Source organism: Ranitomeya variabilis, chromosome 6 (assembly GCF_051348905.1).
Source record: "Ranitomeya variabilis isolate aRanVar5 chromosome 6, aRanVar5.hap1, whole genome shotgun sequence".
In the NCBI taxonomy this organism is placed as follows: Eukaryota; Metazoa; Chordata; class Amphibia; order Anura; family Dendrobatidae; genus Ranitomeya; species Ranitomeya variabilis.
The window spans coordinates 270735944-270758982 of NC_135237.1; the positions used below are offsets into that span (position 1 = coordinate 270735944).

Genomic DNA, 23039 nt, shown 5'->3' on the forward strand with positions numbered 1-23039 from the left:
TGGATAGGTTCAGTTTTGCGGTCAGTCCAGTTTTCCACCTCCCTAGAGCTTGTCCTATGTTTAGTCACCTTGCTGGAGTAATTTGTGATCCTCAACCACTAAGGATCATAACAGTGTGCACAGCCCCGTGCGGGAAGTAAGCAGATCAATGCACTCCTAGGTGTGCGGAATCCCCGCAATTCTGCATTTTTAATGAACATGTTGCTTCGCGGAAAAAAAAGCAACATTTGCACAAGAAATGTGGAATACACTGTAAATAATAGGAGGCATATGTTAGCGTTTTTTTCGCGTTTTTATCACGTTTTTATAGCGAAAAAACGCGAAAAATACTGAACGTGTGCACATGGCCTAAAGGTTTGCCTTCTTTGGTCGATCTTGTTTTTGAAGTAGGTGGCAGTCCTCAGAAGAGATTAGGGGAGTTGGAGGTGGCAGTGGTGGGCGGAGGAGAGAGTTAAATGTGTTGAACAGTTGTTTTGGGTTGTAAAATAATGTATACTTTTATTATTTATATATATTTTTTTCATTCAATTATATTTATAGATACAATATCTTTTGATTTTTTGATTTTTGTGTAAATATTTTTACAATTATTAAAAAAAAAAAAAAACTTTTTAAAAACTTTTTTACTTTGTCACGCCACAGGGTCTCCGATCCAAAGGCAGAGGGGCATTCAATTGCAGCATTTCAGGGGTTAAAGTGCCGTGAGCAGTCAGAGACTTCCACTCCTGCCCGGATGGTCAAGCGGGTGGTGATGGACACTTTCATCCACTCCATTCCCAGGCCAATAGAGATCTGGGTTGCCTATGGTGACTCTAAGAATGCGGACAATCTGGTTAGCCTGGTTGAGAGATACCAGGTTATTGAGAAATCCCCCGGTAAAACCAACATTGCCACTCCCCCATACTGGGGCACCCAAAGGGGGGCGGACTCACCACGGAAGATGGCTAGCCCCCAATGGGCGTCCCAATCCTGCTGAGGGGTTCCCTGAGGCTGTTAATAAAGACATGGTCTGTTGGTGATATCACAATCCTGGACACATAGCCGCCCGGTGTCACATGTCCCCTGAACCAATGAGCTGCAACCTATGCAGGCGCTGCTCCTATTATGCCTATCCAGCCTGCAGTGTGGACGGTCAACCCAGTGAGGGGCCGCAGTCGTGTACCATGTCCATCAATGGGGTAATGGTTCTAAGACTTTTTGACTCTTGCAGTCTAGTGACCCTACTCAGTGCTATACTGCCCCACCAGTTGATCCCTAATAAGTTTGTGGGCATCCGCTGCATACACGGAGATGCTAAGGACTACCCTGTAGCCAGAGTGACCATGGGAACAGACTGTGTTACTAATTCCCATGAGGTTGGGGTAGTGAAATATGTAAAACATCCAGTCATATTGGGGCAGGATTTTTCACTGTTTTGGAACTTGTGGCAAAAGGGGGCTGCACAAAGTGTCCCAAACAAAAGCCAGGTCCCTCTAGAAGAGACTCTGTCAAAAGTAGAGGCGTTTCCCCTATGTGTCCTCGCTGGAGAGGAGGACAAGACCGTCACAGAAGAACCCATCTTCCCTGAGTTAGAAGTGCCTGAGGAGAACTTTGGGACTGCTCAACTTAGAGATTTAACATTGAAAGAGGCATTTGATAATGTTACCGTATGTAATGGGGTTGCTCAAGAGGCGGTTCCCTCACTTTGCAGTAAGTGGCGAGTTGTTGTATCAGGTGACCAGACAGAGGGGAGGTGAGATAGTGGAGCAGCTGTTGGTTCCGGGATCCTACCCACGGATGGTTTTAGACATGGCCCATTCGCATGTGTTGGGGGGACATTGGCGGGTAGAGAAGACTCAGGAGAGTGTAATGCGGAGATTCTATTGGCCAGGATGTTACCGAGAGATCCTAAATTATAGTAGGTCTTGCCCCACCTGTCAGATAACCGTTCCTACTTCTCACTTCCAAAGCCCCTTAGTCCCGTTACCTGTGATAGAGATCCCCTTTGAGAGGATTGCCATGGTCCTAGTAGGTCCCCTAGTTATATCTGCACTGGGCCATCAGTACATCCTAGTGGTCATGGTCTCTGTGACCTGGTACCCTGAAGCGGTGCCACTAAGAAACTGGTGGAAAAACTGGGTGATGTGAATAACAAGGTACACCAGCCTGGTCGCAGGACGCCGCACCAGGTGTACCATGTGAACACTTGCTCAAACCATGGCGAGATTGGGAGTCACTGCAAGTTCCTTGCCTGGGGGCCCATCCCGAAGCCAAAGTGGAGGAGTTCACAATCGCGAGACTCTAACACCGGCCCAGAAGCAATAATGTCCAGAACTGCTGCAGAGGAACCGTGACCTATTTTCGGAGTTGCCAGGCTAGTGTGTGCTGCCGTAATAAAAATGTTCCTATATTTTGCTCATGTGGAACTGGCTTTGGTTGCAATCCATTTTTAGACTATTCACAGTAAGTGTCCAGTGTTAATGCACTAAAAGATTTTAGATAATTAATAAAACTAAGCTGTGGCTTATGATTAAGCAAATTGAACATGCATATGTGAAAAATTATGGTAATGTAAATATAAACGATGTACAGAGTGACATCTGGATTTATTGCACTACTAGCTGTACTGCCCGGCTTCGCCCGGGGTAATAACTGCTGTTAGCAAAATAGAATGTGTTAACAAAAATTTATTCTGCACAAAAAAAACACAAAACAAATAGATAGAAATGTAATTATTAAAAGGCAAAAACTAAGCTAATAGAAGCATTTTACAACATATATTTCAACACCAGAGATATTCCACACAGATTTAACTAAATTGGCCAAGTAATGTGAAGTAATCTTCTACTACTTATTCGAGAGCCTTTTGATAAACGACATTCTTAGTTTTTCCTTCAGGTGCAAAGACAAACAGATTTTTGGCTGTTCCAACTCTTGAACAGGCCACATAAAGTTGACCATGAGAAAAGCATGGAGATTGTAAATCTAAGCTAGCTGAAGAGCCCGGCGTTGCCTGGGCATAGTAAATATCTGTGGTTAGTTATAGCACCTCACTTCTCTTATTTTCCCATCACGCCTCTCATTTTCCCCATCACATCGTTCATTTTCCCCATCACATCTTTCATTTTCCCCCTCACATCTCTCATTTTCCCCCTCACTCCTCTTATTTTCCCCCTCACTCCTCTCATTCCCCCCTAACACTTGTCATTTCGACCTCACATCTGTCATTTTCCGATCACTCCACTATTTTCCCTCACTCCTCTCATTTTACACTCACACCTTTTCATTTTCACCTCACACCTCTCATTTTCACCTCAGTATATACATGTTTGTCATCTCCCTTATATATAGTATACACCTGTATGTCATCTCCTGTATATAGTATATACCTGTATGTCATCTCCCCTGTATATAGTATATACCTGCTGTGTGTCATCTCCCCTGTATATAGTATATACCTGTATGTCATCTCCTCCTATATATAGTATATACCTGTATGTAATATCCTCCTGTATATAGTATATACCTGTGTGTCATCTCACCTATATATAGTATATATCTGTGTGTCATCTCCTCCTGTATATAGTATATACCTGTATGTCATCTCCTCCTATACATAGCATATACCTGTATGTCATCTCTTCCTGTATATACTATATACCTGTAGGTAATCTGCTCCTGTATATAGTATATACCTGTGTGTCATCTCCTTCTGTATATAGTATATACCTGTATGTCATCTCCTGCTGTATGTAGTATGTACCTGTATGTCATCTCCTCCTCTATATAGTATATACCTGTGTGTCATCTCTCCTGTATATAGTATATACCTGTGTGTCATCTCTCCTGTATATAGTATATACCTGTGTGTCATCTCCTCCTGTATATAGTATATATCTGTATGTCATCTCCTCCTGTATTAGACCTCGTTCACACGTTATTTGGTCAGTATTTTTACCTCAGTATTTGTAAGCTAAATTGGCAGCCTGCTAAATCCCCAGCCAACAGTAAGCCCACCCCCTGGCAGTATATATTAGCTCACACATACACATAATAGACTGGTCATGTGACTGACAGCTGCCGGATTCCTATATGATACATTTGTTGCTCTTGTAGTTAGTCAGCTTATTAATCAGATTTTTATTTTTGAAGGATAATACCAGACTTGTGTGTGTTTTAGGGCGAGTTTCGTGTGTCAAGTTGTGTGTGTTGAGTTGCGTGTGGTGACATGCATGTAGCGACTTTTGTGAGATGAGTTTTGTGTGGCGACATGCGTGTAGCAACTTTTTGTGTGTTGAGTTGCATGTGACAGGTTAGTGTAGCAAGTTGTGTGCAGCAAGTTTTGCGCATGGCGAGTTTTGCATGTGGAGAGTTTTGCGCGTGGCGAGTTTTGAGCGGCGACTTTTGTGTTTCAACTTTTATGTGGCGAGGTTGGTGTATGTGTGGTGAAATGTGCGCTGAGGGTGGTATATGTGTTCGAGCACGTGGTAGTGTGTGGCGCATTTTGTGTGTGTGTTCATATCCCCGTGGTGGTGTGGTGATTATCCCATGTCGGGGCCCCACCTTAGCAACTGTACAGTATATACTCTTTGGCGCCATCGCTCTCATTCTTTAAGTCCCCCTTGTTCACATCTGGCAGCTGTTAATTTGCCTCCAACACTTTTCCTTTCACTTTTTCCCCATTATGTAGATAGGGGCAAAATTGTTTGGTGAATTGGAAAGCGCGGGGTTAAAATTTCACCTCACAACATAGCTTTGACGCTCTCGGGGTCCAGACGTGTGACTGTGCAAAATTTTGTGGCTGTAGCTGCGACGGTTCAGATGCCAATCCCGGACATACATACACACATACATACCCACATTCAGCTTTATATATTAGATTAACATTAGTAAATGGTGGCTGGCATATGTACCATAGTTGAAATGATGAACATGTCCATCAGTTGTCTGTGGTTTGAAAACTTGTTCCTTTTTAAAGCAGCATTAGGGCTCATGCCCACTTGTGGTGAAATTGGACAAATTCAATCCAATAAAAAAATCAGACTGAATTCGGACCAATGTTAATCTATGATAGTGTGCTCATCTGCGATTTTTTTACCAGCTCGGATCGGATCACTATCGGGCTGGAAAAAAGTTGCAGCGTGCTGCAAATGTAATCAGAAAACGGATCACATCCTGCAATAGAAGTCAATGGGTGCGATAAAAAATGACACAGCACTCGCACCATGCTGTGCGGTTTTTATGCACCGGTGTCCTTTGAAAATCCGGCATTTCATATGAGGCTAATGTAAAAACACACTGACAGGCTATAATACAAAAGATAGATTACATACAGTATATACACATAGAATAGGTATATATATATGTCAGTGACACACACACACACACCTAATATATAAAGCTGAATGTGTGTATGTGTGTGTGTATGTATGTATGTATGTCCGGGATTGGCATCTGAACCGTCGCAGCTACAGCCACAAAATTTTGCACAGTCACACGTCTGGACCCCGAGAGCGTCATAGGCTATGTTGTGAGGTGAAATTTTAACCCCGCGCTTTCCAATTCACCAAACAATTTTGCCCCTATCTACATAATGGGGAAAAAGTGAAAGGAAAAGTGTTGGAGGCGTCGCAGCTACAGGCACAAAATTTTGCACAGTCACACGTCTGGACCCTGAGAGCACCCCGAGAGCGTCAAAGCTATGTTGTGAGGTGAAATTTTAACCCCGCGCTTTCCAATTCACCAAACAATTTTGCCTTTATCTACATAATGGGGAAAAAGTGAAGGGAAAAGTGTTGGAGGAAAATTGACAGCTGCCAGATGTGAACAAGGGGGACTTAAAGAATGAGAGCGATGGCGCCAAAGAGTATATACCGTACAGTTGCTAAGGTGGGGCCCCGACATGGGATACTCACCACACACAGGGATATGAACACAAACACAAAATGCGCCACACACTACCACGTGCTTGAACACATATACGACCCTCAGCACACATATCACCACACACACACCAACCTCGCCACATAAAAGTCGAAACACAAAAGTCACCACTCAAAACTCGCAACGCGCAAAACTCACTACATGCAAAACTCGCCATATGCAAAACTAGGCTCACGCAAAACTCGCCACACGTGCAAAACTCACCTCATGGAAAACTCACCTCATGCAAAACTTGCTCACACAGAAAAATTGCCACATGTACAAAAGTTGCAACACATGCAAAAGTTGCCTCACACAAAACTTGCACATACTCAAAACGCACCACACATAAAACTCGCCACGCGCAAAACTCGCCATGCACAAATCTTGCTGCACACAACTTGCTACACTAACCTGTCACATGCAACTCGACACACAAAATGTTGCTACACGCATGTCACCACACAAAACTCATCTCACAAAAGTCGCTACATGCATGTCGCCACACGCAACTCAACACACACAACTTGACACATGAAACTCGCCCTAAAACACACACAAGTCTGGTATTATCCTTCAAAAATAAAAATCTGATTAATAAGCAGACAAACTACAAGAGCAACAAATGTACCATATAGGAATCCGGCAGCTGTCAGTCATATGACCAGTCTATTATGTGTATGTGTGAGCTAATATATACTGCCAGGGGGGAGGGCTTCCTGTTGGCTGGGGATTTATCAGGCTGCCAATAGCAACCAATCACAGCTCAGCTTCTATTTTGCTACAGTTAATTAACCTGAGCTCTGATTGGTTAATATAGGCAACAAAGACATTCTCAGTATAACAAAGCTAATATATGTTGTGAAATGCTTCTATTTGCTTAGTTTTTGCCTTTTAATAATTACATTTCTATCTATTTGTTTTGTGGTTTTTGTGTGCAGAATAAATTTTTAACAACACATTCTATTTTGCTAACAGCAGTCATTAACCCGGGCGAAGCCGGGTAGTACAGCTAGTATATATATAATCTTTATATTTCATAGAGAGTTAGATAGCAGAATAACTGATAATTCATTTGTCGGCTTCCGTACAATCATTGCAGAAGCCGACAGGATAGGAGGCATGGTTTACATACAGTAAACCATTGCAGAACAGTTAGACTTATAGATGTCAGTGTCTAATACTGTTAGTAGTATGTGTGTCTAAAATTTAGGACCTGCATGTATTTAATAAAAGAATGTTTGCACAGAAAAAACAGGTGTGGGCTCCCACGCAATTTTCTGCACCAGAGAGGGAAAGCCAGTGACTGAGGGCAGATATTATTAGACTAGAGAGGATCCATTGTTATTGCCCAGCCGCAACCCCCCCCCCCCCCCCCGCTAAAAACATTTGCCCCCAGCCACTCTAGAAAAGGCAAATCTGTAAGATGCGCCAATTCTGGCACTTAGCCTCTCTCTTCACACTGCACTGTAGTGGTGGTATATGGGGTAATAAGGGGTTAATGTCACCTTTGTATTGTAAGGTGACATTAAGCCCATTAGTAATGGAGAGGTGTCAATAAGACACCTATCCATTACTAATCCTAAAGTTTGTAAACGATTAAAAATACAAACACATGCAGAATGAAGTCTTTTAATTAAATAAAACACTAAATACTGTTTGACCATTTTATTGTTACAGGTAATCCATGGGAAGCCATCGATCTCCTGTAAAAAAATATTACAAAAAACGCATGACACTCACATGACAATTACATTGCACTGGTCTGACTCTCCTGCATCAAAATCGGAATGATTTTTAAATCGCTAGTGTGTCTCCAGCCTTAGGCTTAGAATAAAATGGAAAACATCAATATTACAGAAGCACTCACATCAAAGTTTTTATCCTCTTAATCATGACCTTGGGATTTTCCGTTTTTCTGTGTTTGTTTTTCACTCCCCTCCTTCCCAGAGCCATAACTTTTTTATTTTTCCGTCAATTTGGCCATGTGAGGGCTTATTTTTTGTGGGGCAAGTTGTACTTTTGAACGACATCATTGGTTTTAACATGTCCTGTACTAGAAAATGGGAAAAAAATTCCAAGTGCAGTGAAATTGCAAAAAAAGTGCAGTCCCACACTGGTTTTTTGTTTGGCTTTTTTGCTAGGTTCACTAAATGCTAAAACTGACCTGCCATTATGATTCTTCATGTTAGTACGAGTTCATAGACACCTAACATGACTAGGTTATTTTTTATCTAAGTGGTGAAAAAAAATTTGCTAAAAAAAAACAAATTGCGCCATTTTCCGATACCCGTAACGCCTCCATTTTTCATAATCTGGGGTCGGTTGAAGGCTTATTGTTTGCGAGCCGAGCTTTCATTTCTAATGATACCATTTCGGTGCAGATACGTTCTTTTGATTCCCCCGTTATTGCATTTTAAGGCAATGTCGCGGCGACCAAAAAACGTAATTCTGGCGTTTTGCATTTTTTTTGCGATACGCTGTTTAGCGATCAGGTTAATGCTTTTTTTTATTGCTAGATCGGGCGATTCTGAACGCGTCGATACCAAATATGTGTAGGTTTGATTTTTTTTTTATTGATTTATTTTGATTGGGGCGAAAGGGGGGTGATTTAAACTTTTATATATTTTTTATTTTTTTCACATTTTTTTTTACTTTTTTAAAAATTTTGCCATGCTTCTATAGCCTCCATAGGAGGCTAGAAGCTGGCACCACTCGATCGGCTCTGCTACATAGCAGCAATCTGATGTTCGCTGCTATGTAGCAGAAATGCAGGTGTGCTGTGAGCGCCGACCACAGGATGGCGCTCACAGCTACCGTGGATCAGTAACCATAGAGGTCTCAAGGACCTCTATGGTTACAATGCTGAAGCATCGCCGACCTCTGATCATGTGACGGGGTCGGCGATGCGATCATTTCCGGCCGCCCAGCCGGAAGCGGTAGTTAAATGCCGCTGTCTGCGTTTGACAGCGGCATTTAACTATTTAATAGGCGCGGGCAGATCACAATTTTGCCCGCGCCTATTACGGGCACATGTCAGCTGTTCAAAACAGCTGACATGTCCCGGCTTTGATGCGGGCTCACCGCCGGAGCCCTGCATCAAAGCGGGGCTTCTGACCTCGGACGTACTATCCTGTCCGAGGTCAGAAAGGGGTTAATATTTTGCAATCATAATATTATACGATGGCTTACAAAAGTATTCACCCTCCTTGACATTTTTATGTTTTTCTACCTCACAACCTGGAATTTCACTGTTTTCTTTTGAGAGTTTGCATCAGTTCATGTAAAAACAACTCTGAAAAACAACTCTGAACATTTGGTTTTCATTTTATTGTGAAGCAAGCAACCAATAGGACAAAATATCTGAAAACGTCAGTGTGCATAATTGTTCACCCCCCTAAAGTCAGTACTTTGTAGAACCTTCTTTTCCGGCAATTACAGCTGCAAGTCACCTTGGATAAGTCTTTATGAGCTTTCCACATGTTGCCACTGGGATTTTTGCCCATTTCTCAAGGCAAAGCTGATCCAGCGCCTTCAAGTTAGATGATTTCCTCTGGTCAACTGCAATCTTCAAGTCTGACCACAGATTCTCAATTGGATTAAGGTCTGGACTTTGACTAATCCACTCCAAAACATTTACACATTTCCCCTTAAGGCTGAGTCACACATAACGATATCGTTAACGATATCATTGCAACGTCACGCTTTTGGTGACGTAAGCAACAATCCCGCTAACGATCTCGTTATGTGTGACAGCGACCAACGATCGGGCCCCTGCTGGGAGATCGTTGGTCGATGGGAATGATCAGGACCTTTTTTTGGTCGCTGATCACCCGCTGTCATCGCTGGATCGGCGTGTGTGACGCCGATCCAGCGATGTGTTCACTTGTAACCAGGGTAAATATCGGGTTACCAAGTGCAGGGCCGCACTTAGTGACCCGATATTTACCCTGGTTACCATTGTAAAAGTAAAAAAAAAAAACGGTACATACTCACATTCTGATGTCTGTCACGACCCCCGTCGTCCACAGGGTTGACGGCCGTAAAGCAGAGCACAGCGGTGACGTCACCGCTGTTACTGCCGGCGCTGACACATTCAGTGCAGGGAAGCTCTCGGCAGCAGCGCGTGCATTACCAGCGCTCCTGCCGAAAGCAGTTTTAACCCTGTGGACGCCGGGGGACGTGACAGACATCAGAATGTGAGTATGTACTGTTTTTTTTTTACTTTTACAATGGTAACCAGGGTAAATATCGGGTTACTAAGCGCGGCCCTGCACTTAGTAACTCGATGTTTACCCTGGTTACCCGGGTGCTGCAGGGGGACTTCGGCATTGTTGAAGACAGTTTCAAGATGCCGAAGTCGTTCCCCTTATCGTTGGTCGCTGGAGAGAGCTGTCTGTGTGACAGCTCCCCAGTGACCACACAACGACTTACCAACGATCACGGCCAGGTCGCATCGCTGGTCGTGATCGTTGGTAAGTCGTTTAGTGTAACGGTACCTTTAAACAATTCTATAGTGTTACTTTACCCTTATGCTTTGGATCATTGTCTTGTTAGAAGAGAACCTCCGTTCCAGTCTCAAATCACTGACAGACTGAAACAGGTTTTTCTCAAGAATATCCCTGTATTTCGCACCATCCATCTACTTCTAGACTCGGACCATTTTCCTTGTCCTTGTTGCCAAAAACAATCCCACAGCATGATGCTGCCACCACCATGTTTTACTGTGGGGATGGTGTTCATGGGGTGATGAGCTGTGATGGTTTGACATAGCATTTACTTTGGTGGCCAAAAAGTTCAATTTTGGTCTCATCTGACAACAGCACCTCCCTCCATACATTTGGGTAGTCTCCCACATGTCTTTTGGCAAACTCAAAACGAACCTTTTTTTGCCCACTCTTCAATAAAGACCACCTCTGTTCAGTGTAGGGCTTATTGTGGTCGTATGGACAGATACTCTAGTCTCTGCCTAGAAACTCTGCAGTTCCTTCAGGGTTACCTTTGGTCTCTGTGCTGCCTCTCTGATTAATGCCCTCCTATTCCAGGCTTTGAATTTTGGTGGAATTATATAGGATCTCAGACACAGAAACCATATTATTAAGGAACAGTCCACAGGCCTATCTAGTAGGACTGTTGTAGGCTACAGCCATAGGAGCTCCTAACTAACATTGAAACAAGAAAACATGGAGCATTTAATCCACAAGAAAATTTCATAATAGATGTATTTTTAATATAAATAGTTCAAAGCATACAATGCAAAACACATATCAAAAACAGGCTTATCATTAACAGAGCTATTCAAATCAGGTCTCAGGTGCACCAAAGATGTGATGTAACCCCACAGTCACAGACACAGGGGAAAAAAGCCTTATATTATACCAAACGCACAGATAAAGTGACAGTGCAACTGTTAACCCCTTCCCGACCCATGACGCCACGTAGGCGTCATGAAAGTCGGTGCCAATCCGACCCATGACGCCTATGTGGCGTCATGGAATAATCGCGTCCCTGCAGATCGGGTGAAAGGGTTAACTCCAATTTCACCCGATCTGCAGGGACAGGGGGAGTTGTACTTTAGCCCGGGGGGGTGGCTTTGCCCCCACGTGGCTACGATTGCTCTGATTGGCTGTTGAAAGTGCAACAGCCAATCAGAGCAATTTGCAATATTTCACCTATGAAAATGGTGAAATATTGCAATCCAGCCATGGCCGATGCTGCAATATCATCGGCTATGACTGGAAATCCAGATCTGCCCCCCCCCACCACCACCGATCTCCTCCCCAGTCCTCCGTTCTGTCCCGTACTCCCCTCCGTCCGCCTGTCCGCTCCCCCGTCCTCCTGTCCGCTCCCCCCGTGCTCCGATCCACCCCCCCTGTGCTCCGATCCACCCCACCACCACCCTCTCATACTTACCGATCCTCCCGGAGTCCGTCCGTCTTCTCCCTGGGCGCCGCCATCTTCCAAAATGGCGGGCGCATGCGCAGTGCGCCCGCCGAATCGGCCGGCAGATTCGTTCCATGTACATTTTGATCACTGTGTTAAAACCTATCACAGTGATCAAAATAAAAAAAATGGTAAATGAACCCCCCCCTTTATCACCCCCATAGGTAGAGACAATAATAAAATAAAGAAAATATTTTTTTTCCACTAGGGTTAGAACTAGGGGTAGGGTTAGGGGTAGGGTTAGGGGTAGGGTTAGGGGTAGGGTTAGGGGTAGGGTTAGGGGTAGGGTTAGAACTAGGGTTAGCGTTAGAATTAGGCTATGTGCACACGGTGTGGATTTGGCTGCGGATTCGTAGCAGTGTCCCATCAGGTTTACAGTACCATGTAAACCTATGGAAAACCAAATCCGCTGTGCCCATGGTGCGGAAAATACCGTGCGGAAATGCTGTGTTGTATTTTCCGCAGCATGTCAATTCTTTGTGCGGATTTCACAGCGTTTTACACCTGTTCCTCAATAGGAATCCGCAGGTGAAATCCGCATAAAAAACACTGGAAATCCGCGGTAAATCTGCAGGTAAAACACGCAGTGCCTTTTACCTGTGGATTTTTCAAAAATGGTGCGGACAAATCTCACACGAATCCGCAACGTGGGCACATAGCCTTAGGGTTGGAATTAGAGTTAGGGTTGGAATTAAGGCTAGGGTTGGAAATAGGGTTAAGAATAGGCTGTGGTTAGGGTTGTGGTTAGGGTTGGGATTAGGATTAGGGTTGGGATTAGGGTTAGGGTTGTTGTTAGGAGTGTGTTGGGGTTGGGGTTAGGGTTGGGATTAGGGTTAGGGTTGTGGTTAGGGGTGTGTTGGGGTTAGGGTTGTGATTAGGGTTATGGCTAGAGTTGGGATTAGGGTTAGGGGTGTGTTGGGGTTAGTGTTGGAGTTAGAATTGAGGGGTTTCCACTGTTTAGGCACATCAGGGGTCTCAAAACGCAACATGGCGCCACCATTGATTCCAGCCAATCTTGCGTTCAAAAAGTCAAATGGTGCTCCCTCCCTCCGAGCCCCGATGTGCGCCCAAACAGTGGTTTACCCCCACATATGGGGTACCAGCATACTCAGGACAAACTGGGCAACAACTATTGGGGTCCAATTTCTCCTGTTACCCTTGCAAAAATAAAAAAATTGCTTGCTAAAACATAATTTTAGAGGAATGAAAAATTATTTTTTATTTTCACGGCTCTGCGTTATAAACTTCTGTGAAGCACTTGGGGGTTCAAAGTGCTCACCACACATCTAGATAAGTTCCTTGGGGGGTCTAGTTTCCAAAATGGGGTCACTTGTGGGGGGTTTCTACTGTTTAGGCACATCAGGGGCTCTGCAGATGCAACGTGACACCCGCAGACCATTCCATCAAAATCTGCATTTCAAAACGTCACTGCTTCCCTTCCGAGCCCCGATGTGTGCCCAAACAGTGGTTTACCCCCACATATGGGGTACCAGCGTACTCAGGACAAACTGGACAACAACTATTGGGGTCCAATTTCTCCTGTTACCCTTGGGAAAATAAAAAATTCCAGGCTAAAAATCATTTTTGAGGAAAGAATAATTATTTTTTATTTTCACGGCTCTGTGGTATAAACTTCTGTGAAGCACCTGAGGGTTTAAAGTGCTCACTATGCTTCTAGATAAGTTCTTGGGGGGTCTAGTTTCCAAAATGGGGTCACTTGTGGGGGAGCTCCAATGTTTAGGCACACGGGGGCTCTCCAAACGCGACATGGTGTCCGCTAAAGATTGGAACCAATTTTTCAATCAAAAAGTCAAATGGTGCTCCTTCCCTTCCGAGCCCTGCCGTGCGCCCAAACAGTGGTTTACCCCCACATATGAGGTATCAGCGTACTCAGGACAAATTGGACAACAACGTTCGTGGTCCAGTTTCTCCTTTTACCCTTGGGAAAATAAAAAAATTGTTGCTAAAAGATCATTTTTGTGACTAAAAAGTTAAATGTTCATTTTTTCTTCCATGTTGCTTCTGCTGCTGTGAAACACCTGAAAGGTTAATAAACTTCTTGAATGTGGTTTTGAGCACCTTGAGGGGTGCAGTTTTTAGAATGGTGTCACTTTTGGGTATTTTCAGCCATATAGAACCCTCAAACTGACTTCAAATGTGAGGTGGTCCCTAAAAAAAAATGGTTTTGTAAATTTTGTTGTAAAAATGAGAAATCACTGGTCAAATTTTAACCCTTATAACTTCCTAGCAAAAAAAAATTTTGTTTCCAAAATTGTGCTGATGTAAAGTAGACATGTGGGAAATGTTATTTATTAACTATTTTGTGTCACATAACTCTCTGGTTTAACAGAATAAAAATTCAAAATGTGAAAATTGTGAAATTTTCAAAATTTTCGCCAAATTTCCGTTTTTTTCACAAATAAACTCAGAAATTATCGACCTAAATTTACCACTAACATGAAGCCCAATATGTCACAAAAAAACAGTCTCAGAATCGCTAGAATCCGTTGAAGCGCTCCTGAGTTATTACCTCATAAAGGGACACTGGTCAGAATTGCAAAAAACAGCCAGGTCATTAAGGTCAAAATAGGCTGGGTCATGAAGGGGTCAATCAAAAGAAAAAGTATAGTAGCAGACTGCTAACAGCACATAAGGGAGGCAATTTGTGATATATATTTCTCACAGTCAGTGATTATCTAAATACTATCCCTAATAGTGGTGGAATGAGTGATATAATTACTGGCTCTTACCCTTATCGATGTCTGCGGATGTCACACTCGCCGCAGGAGAATTTTGGTGAGTGGGCCTCTCTTGGCAGGTTTGTTGTGGTACCATGTTCTTTCCATCTGATGATAATGGATTTGATGGTGCTCTGAGGGATCATCAGAGTTTGGGATATTTTTATAACTCAACCCTGACTTGTACTTCTCAACAACTTTGTCCCTGACTTGTTCGGAGATCTCCTTGGTCTTCATGGTTTTTGGTTAGTGGTGCCTCTTGCTTAATGGCGTTGCAGCCTCTGTGGCCTTTCAGAAAAGGTCTGTATGTATTGACCGACCATGTGACACATAGATTGCACACAGGTGGACTTCCTTTCACCAAACATGTGACTTATGAAGGTAATTACTTACACCAGAAATGTTTAGGGGCTTCATAGGAAAAAAGAAAAAATGTAAATAATTTCAGCTCACCATTATGACAGCCGTTTCAGATGCTCCAGCACGAAAGTAGTTCAGTCCAGACTAAGCACAGCTGTATCCAAGCAAAAAGAGAAGTGTATCCAGGGAACGTAGAAGGAACAGTGATAGACATTTTTGCAAAGAACTTCTCAATATTTAATGAATCCAATACTGTTAGATGTATAGACAAAAATTTAACCCCTCAGCCACCTTAAACTACGTAGTTTCGTATGCCTTTTTCAAGTTGTAGGAAAAAGGGGTGAATCCATATGCATATGCCAAATTTTTGGTTATTTGATCCCATAAATTTAATTTTTGCCAACATTTTTCATCATCTAACCAACTTAGATTATTTAGTGCTGATGCATTACACACATATCGGATTAGAAAAATATTTAAACACAGGTTATAATGTAACAAATAGATAAAAAGCCAAGAGGGATAGGAAGGGGGGGTGAGTATTTTCACAAGCCACTGCATAGCACTATGTACTTACAATTTCTCATTTTGCCCCTTTTACCAAGCTAATTCTTCTTTTCTCTTCTCAACAAAGACACAGGAAGTCTCTATTCAATGCACTTATCATTCCTCTCTTCAACTCCTGACCCAGCTGCCTCGCTCTCCACCCACCAGGGACCTTTGTAGTGACTCATAGAGACACAATTTGCATCCTGTTTCTATGTAGAGCAGGATTCACCTAGTCAGTTTTCTAATGGGAAACAGAAAAATGAACTGGGTAGAAAGGCAAAATGATCAATTGTAAGTACACAGTGCTATATAATATGATGGCTACAATATATTAATAGGAGAAACATCTTGATGTGAGTGCTTATGTAAAGAAGTTTTGATGAGCAGTTGTGTCCGTTCCATTTACTTATCATGAAAGATGAAATTTGTTTTATTAAATTACAAAAATAGTTATCAGGCAATTTCAAGTATTTTATGTAATAAAGTGATTATACTTTAGCAAAGATCACTGCTTTCCAAGTTCTAATAAGAAAACCCTTAATATTATTACTTATTTTCCATTTAGTGTCAATGCATACTAAAATTGTGAATTATGGGATTAGACAATGTTCACATGTTGCTGAACAGTTCTGCTGCAGATAACCGCAATGATGGGTTACATGTGGATTTTGTTGCGGATGTCGCTGCGGATTTCTCTCTTACTCATCACTAAGCATTGAATAGGGCAAAACCTTCAATACAAATCCTCACAAGAAGGAGCAGGCCGCAGATTTAGGCTATGTGCACACTGTGCAGAATGGTGTGTGTATTTATCCGCACTGATTTTGGTAAATCTGCAGGTAAATCGCACTGCGGATTTACCGCGGAATTACCGCAGTTTTTCCGTGGTTTTTATGCAGTTTTACATTTGCGGATTCCTATTATGGAGCAGGTGTAAACCGCAGCAGAATCTGCACAAAGAATTGACATGCTGGGGAATATAAACCACTGCGTTTCTGCGCTGTTGTTTTCTGCAGCATGGGCACTGCGGATTTTGTTTTCCATAGATTTACATGATCCTGTAAACCTCATGGAAAATTGCTGCAAATCTGCAGCGTCAAATCCGCTGCGCAGTAAAATCCACAGCGTGTGCACATAGCCTCAAAAACCGTACAATGATTTCATTTTCATGCAGATTTTTTCCATAGCGTGTGAACAGAATTTGAAAAACCCATTAACTTGCATAGTTTTGTACTTATCCACGTCACAAATCATGAACTTAGCCTTAGTGTCTCCTTTTTTATTCATTCACTTTGTGAATTTGTTGTTTGTATGTAATCTGTCCTGAAAGCAATTATTAAATTATTGTTCTTTTCTCTAAATATTTTACCAACAGATGTAACATATTGGGACATTGAAAACTTTCTTAAAGAAAATGGTGAGTCTGAAAGTGCAATGATTTATATTAAGCATATGTAGATTTCTCAAAACAATATCTAAGTATTAACTTCATGTTTACACTTGGGTTCAAGTATACAGTATAATAGAGGTTTTTTAGGAGACTTTAGGGCCGGATCCTTTCCAAACCTCGTCTAGAAAATGTGCTTAAAAAATGTATAGAAAACACTTCCAAATCATTTGCACTGGAAATCCACTTTGCTGTTCATATGAGAAGGTTTTTTTATTTTTTTGCGCAATTATTGTAAAATGAGTGTTCCTGCTAATCGGGTAGTGTAAATGCACCCTATGCTTATTATGTGTAATACTGTCTGCTCATTGAGTGTATGTACTTCTATCTTGTGTGATACGGTCTGTGATGTATAAATTCCCTTCTGTATACACATTTTATTGTTACAATAGACTGCAGTTTTGCCACAGCTGAAGAATCCCACGTTCTCTAAATCTACTGCTGTATTGTCATGGTGCATCATAGCATAATTATGCATGATCACTACTTACGTTTATGCATTTATGTAAAATGATAATTGAACATTATCACAAACACTGTGTACATACAAAAAAAATATATATATATACAGTACACTATATGGATGTTCCCTACAATATTTAGAAACTATACAACACTGTGATGTTATAGATTCAGAGTAACTGCTGAACTAATCTCATTTTCATGTAACAACGTTTGACGTGAGGGTAGGATTTTCAAATCCTCATCATGTCATTTTATAGTACGTTTGTTGTAGATTTTCACATTTTATTTCAATGGGGAAGTCAAAATCCGCAATGAAATGTATTGTGTTACTAATTTAACTGCAGAAAACCTGAGACTGTGGATTTCAATTGTTTTCCCCTTTTTTTCTTCCTTTCAGAATAAGCAGTAAAATCCACAGCAAATCTACAACTGATTTCTGATTCTATGAATTTTTGTTTCCAACCCTTGGATGATATATAGGCATTTCATGTCATGCTTCCCTGTTTCCACGACTTCTGTCAACTGCTCTATCTTTATTCATGTGCACTTTTTGTTAGTAGCCAGCCAACAGGCCTTCGATCTTTCCTATTTCTTTTTACTGCTGACCATTCCAAGTAGCATCTCCTTTTCTAGTGAATTCAACCTTCGGACATGACTAAACTTTGGGTTTATATAACCAAGAACACATTTGTTGGTGATTCTAGCTTTCCTTTGGATTCGTAAAAAAAAGTCTTCTCCAGCACAGCTCAAAGGCATGATTTTCTCTCCTGTCTTCTTTTGCGAATGTCCTCATTTCACAACCATAGAGTATGTAAAAATTGGGAACACAATTGTAGTGGTCAGTCTTTCTTTGACAGTGGCTGAGACGGCCTTGCATAGTCCATATTGGTCCACATTGGTCAGTGCTCACATGGCTACAAGCCCCAGTGCTAATCACCACTTGATCTCTGCTGTCAAACAGCCACTGTGATCAATGAGACACCTGTGAAAAAGGAAGCCGTGGCCCACTTTTATTTCTAAATTGTTCATTTATATGCTAACTCCGTTGTTGGTGGTAATAATGATTTTGGTCTTCTTTATGTTCAGGCAAAGTCCCATCTTCTCACTATCTTCTTTCAATTTCAGGATCACATTCTTTAGATCTTTTGTAAGCAGGTTGCAGGATGCAGTGACAGAGAGGAGGCAGAGCAAGGGTTAACAAGATGTAACAATTTAATAAAACAAGCTTTTCGCTCCTAGCAGGGAGGTTAATGGTTAAAGGAGGGATAACAGAGATAGCAACTGTAAAAAACAATAGCAGTCCAACGAGAGGGGGGATGTAGAACTGGCAGCAGCCGGGCAATGTCCTCAGATGGGTCCTTTAAGCGATGGTCCGTCTTCTGGCGGCAGCGGTTGGTCTCCGGTACCTTCCGTTAAGCCCCCAGTCCATAAGCATGTCCGGCCGAAACAAACAGGGCCACAGCACTCTGAGTCAAATTTAAATGGGAGGGAAGCAAGTGACAGGTTGGGCATCAAAAGTCCGTCTGGTACTCAGCCTTCTCTCTTCTGCACGTGTGCGGTACTCTGTCACTGAGCGCGCGACACTTCTGTCTCTGGTAGCTACTGAGCGTACGGCACTTCTCTCTGCAGCGGTTCCACTGGAGGCGGCGGGGACCAAACAACGCAGCTCGTCATGGCGCCGATTGTTGTGAATTTGCTTTTTGCTCCCTCTAGTGGTTACTAGTTTTTTGACTCTGGTTTTTCTGTCATTCCTTTTATCCGCACCTGGGTCGTTAGTTAGGGGTGTTGCTATATAAGCTCCCTGGACCTTCAGTTCAATGCCTGGCAACGTAGTTATCAGAGCTAGTCTGCTGTGCTCTTGTCTACTGATCCTGGTTCCAGTTATATCAGCTAAGTCTGCCTTTTGCTTTTTGCTATTTGTTTTGTTTTTGTATTTTTGTCCAGCTTGTTCCAAATCTATATCCTGACCTTTGCTGAAAGCTCTAGGGGGCTGGTGTTCTCCCCCCGGACCGTTAGACGGTTCGGGGGTTCTTGAATTTCCAGTGTGGACTTTGATAGGGTTTTTGTTGACCATATAAGTTACCTTTCTTTATTCTGCTATCAGTAAGCGGGCCTCTCTGTGCTAAACCTGGTTCATTTCTGTGTTTGTCATTTCCTCTTACCTAACCGTCATTATTTGTGGGGGGCTTCTATCCAGCTTTGGGGTCCCCTTCTCTGGAGGCAAGAAAGGTCTTTGTTTTCCTCTACTAGGGGTAGCTAGATTCTCCGGCTGGCGCGTGTCATCTAGAATCAACGTAGGAATGATCCCCGGCTACTTCTAGTGTTGGCGTTAGGAGTAGATATATGGTCAACCCAGTTACCACTGCCCTATGAGCTGGATTTTTGTATTCTGCAGACTTCCACGTTCCTCTGAGACCCTCGCCATTGGGGTCATAACAGCCGATGCCCAGGGAACGAAGCACACTGCTCACCTGGCTGCGTGCTGCTACTGATTCGTGAAAAACTCCCAGCTGCTGCGCGCTTTTGCTTTTTTCTTGCCCCTCCTACCCAGGTCATGAGGTTGGTCCGGCTCCTCATTCTTTCCCCCAGGCAACATAGGAGGCAGCCTCAACAGTTCCGGACCCGGCTCGGTACAGGTACCTGCGGCCCGGTCTTCCTCCTTACACTGTCTCACTTTCTTCCAGCAGAGATATATCACCTTCTTCTTCGTGTCTGAGATTGCTGATGTTTCTTCCTCCTGTTTTCACCTAACCCTTGAATCATCTAAGTCTAGCTTCTTTATGATTACATCTGCACAGAGGTTGAAAAGAAAAGGAGTGAGGATACATCATTGGCTTGTGCCTTTTTTGAGTTTGAACCATAATGTCTCCATATTTTGTTCACACTGTTTGCTTCTTGAGTGACCTGATTGACCTAATCAGGTGCGCTGGAACTCCTGCCTTACTCAGTGCTATGCAAAACTTGTCATGCTCAACACAGAAGCTCTGGTATAATCAATGAAGCACAGATAAAGCTTCTTAATGGAATCATAGAATGTAAGAGTTGGAAGGGACCTCCAGGATCATCGTGTCCAACCCCGGATCAATGCAGGATTCACTAAACCAACTCACAGAGATGTCTGTCCAGCCTCTGCTTGAAAACTTCCATTGAAGGAGAACTCGCCACTTCTCTTGGAAGCTTGTTCCACTCATTGATCACCTTCACTGTCAAATAGTTTTTCTAATATCAAACCTGTATCTTCTCCCTTTCATTTTCATTCCATTGCTTCTTGTGTTCACATGTGCAATTTAGAATAAAGATGATCCCTCTACACTGAGACGTCCCTTCGGATATTTGTAGACCGCTATTAAGTCTCCTCTTAGCCTTGTTTTTTTGCAAGCTAAACAATCCCAGATCCGCTAATCGTTCCTCGTAGAGCATACTTTGCAGTTTGCTCACCATCCTGGTAGCTCTTCTCTGAACTTGCTCCAGTTTTTTAATGTCTTTTTTTAAAATGTGGTCAAGCAAAAAGGCAGCACACTGCAGCGCTAACACATGCAAACATGAAACACGGAAATTGAACTGCATTACTGCACTAGAAATATGAAAAATGAGAGCATTTAGCGCATAAAAAAGGCCAATTTTATGTATACCTGGTAGCCACTTTACGGCATCTCTCTAATACCAGGTCCTACGCTTTCCTTCCTCGCTGAGAATAAAAGTCTCCATGTGAATGGGTACCTATGAAAACCTCTTCTTAGACAACATTCTCTCTCTCTGTGGAGGGGTACTGGACCTGCTGCAATTAAAACACCTGTGACTAGGAGGCGGAGTGCTCGGTCAGAAGGTTAAATAATACATTTGAAAAAACTGACCGTCACATCCAAACATAGATTAAGTGTGAACAGGTGATGAACCTTAGAGTCACCAACTCCTATACAGTCAAGCAAAAAGGCAGCACATTGCAGCGCTAACACATGCAAACATGAAACACGGAAATTGAACTGCATTTTTCCGTTCAAATTTTTTAAAATGTGGTGCCCAGAACTGGACACAGTATTCCAGATGAGTCCTGACCAATGAGGAAGGAGTACAGGAGGATAATTACTTCAAGTGATCCAGACTCTATGCTTCCCTTAATACATCACATAACTGTGTTTGCCTTTTTTGCTGCTGAATCACACTGATGATTCATGTGCAGTCTGTGATCTAATAGTAAACCCAACTATTTTTCACAAGTGCTTAGATCTGCTCCTTCCATTCTCTAGTTGTAATTTTTGTTTTTCTTGCCCAGATGTAGAATCTTGCATTTCTCCATGTTAAATAGCATTCTTTTAGTGGTTTGAATTGTTCGAGCTTGCCTAGATCCTTGTGAATAATTTTTCTCTCTTCTCTAGTGTTAGCTATCTGTCCTAGCTTTGCATCATCTGCAAATTTGATTAGTTTGCCTTCAGGTCCCTTATCTAGATCCTTTATGAAAATGATGAACAATACTGGGGCCAGGACAGAGCCTTGTGGTACCCTACATGAAATACTCTTCCAATTGAATGTGCAACCATTTATTACCACACTCTGAGTACAATCACTGAGCCAGTTATGAATCCACCTAACCATAGTCTTGTCAATCTCATAGTTGGTTATTATTTCAATAAGGATAGTATGAGATATTTTATCAAATGCTTTGCGGAAGTCGAGATATACTATACTGCATTTTCCTGATCCACGCAGTAAGTGGTTCCATTGCTTTTGTTATCTGCATCTCAAAAACATTTCTAGAATTCGCCCTTTTCTTACTTTTGACTCTGCAAAAACTCTTACTGTTTCACTCATTCATTCTCGTCTGGACTATTGTTTCTCTCTACTAATTGGCCTCCCTCTTACCAAACTCTCCGCGTTCCAATCTGTCCTGAATGCTGCAGCCAGGATCATATACCTCACCAACCATTACACCGATGCCTCTACCTTGTGCCAGTCATTACACTGGTTACCCATCCACTCCAGAATCCAGTGCAAAACTATTACCCTCATCCACAAAGCACTCCATGGCTCAGCACCAGCCTACATCTCCTCCCTGGTCTTAGTCTACCACCCTACCCATGCTCTTCGTTCTACTAATGAACTGAGGTTAGCATCCTCAATAATCAGAACCTCCCACTCCCGTCTGCAAGACTTTTCAAGTCCTTCGCCAATTCTTTGGAATGCACTACCCAGGTTAATCCGATTAATCCCCAATCCCCTCAGTTGTTAGCGTGCTCTAAAAACGCATTTGTTCAGACTGGCCTACCGCCTCAATGCATTAACCTAACTATCCCTGTGTGGGCCATTCAAAAAAACTTAAACAATAATCAGGTTCCTCGCATCATGTTCTCATACACTTTATGCAGTTAATAGCCCTCCATGTCTGTACTGTTACATACTTAGGCTGTTAACTGGTTCAGGCAGCTTTACATGAACACCCCATCCAGTCGCCACAGAGATACTGCACCTCAGCCAGAGGTGTGGTACTCCGCTCTCGGGTAAGGAGGGGGAACTACCCGAGACTCACACACTAGCATCTAACACCACACCACTCCAGGCCAGGGGATCTGGTAGGACCCTGTTGATGGAGGTCTCCATCTCAGGCTGGAGGGGGAACTAGGTAAAGGGTGTGGGTGGAG

General features: G+C 42.7%; 1 protein-coding gene across 1 annotated transcript in view; it reads left to right on the top strand.

Annotated features, from left to right (window-relative positions):
- LOC143782306 (NFX1-type zinc finger-containing protein 1-like) overlaps positions 1 to 23039 on the top strand; it is a 390131-nt gene that overhangs the window by 225680 nt on the left and 141412 nt on the right. The window contains exon 12 of the mRNA XM_077269621.1: positions 16867 to 16908. Coding sequence (XP_077125736.1) covers positions 16867 to 16908 — 42 coding nt within the window. The remainder of the gene's footprint in view (positions 1 to 16866; positions 16909 to 23039) is intronic.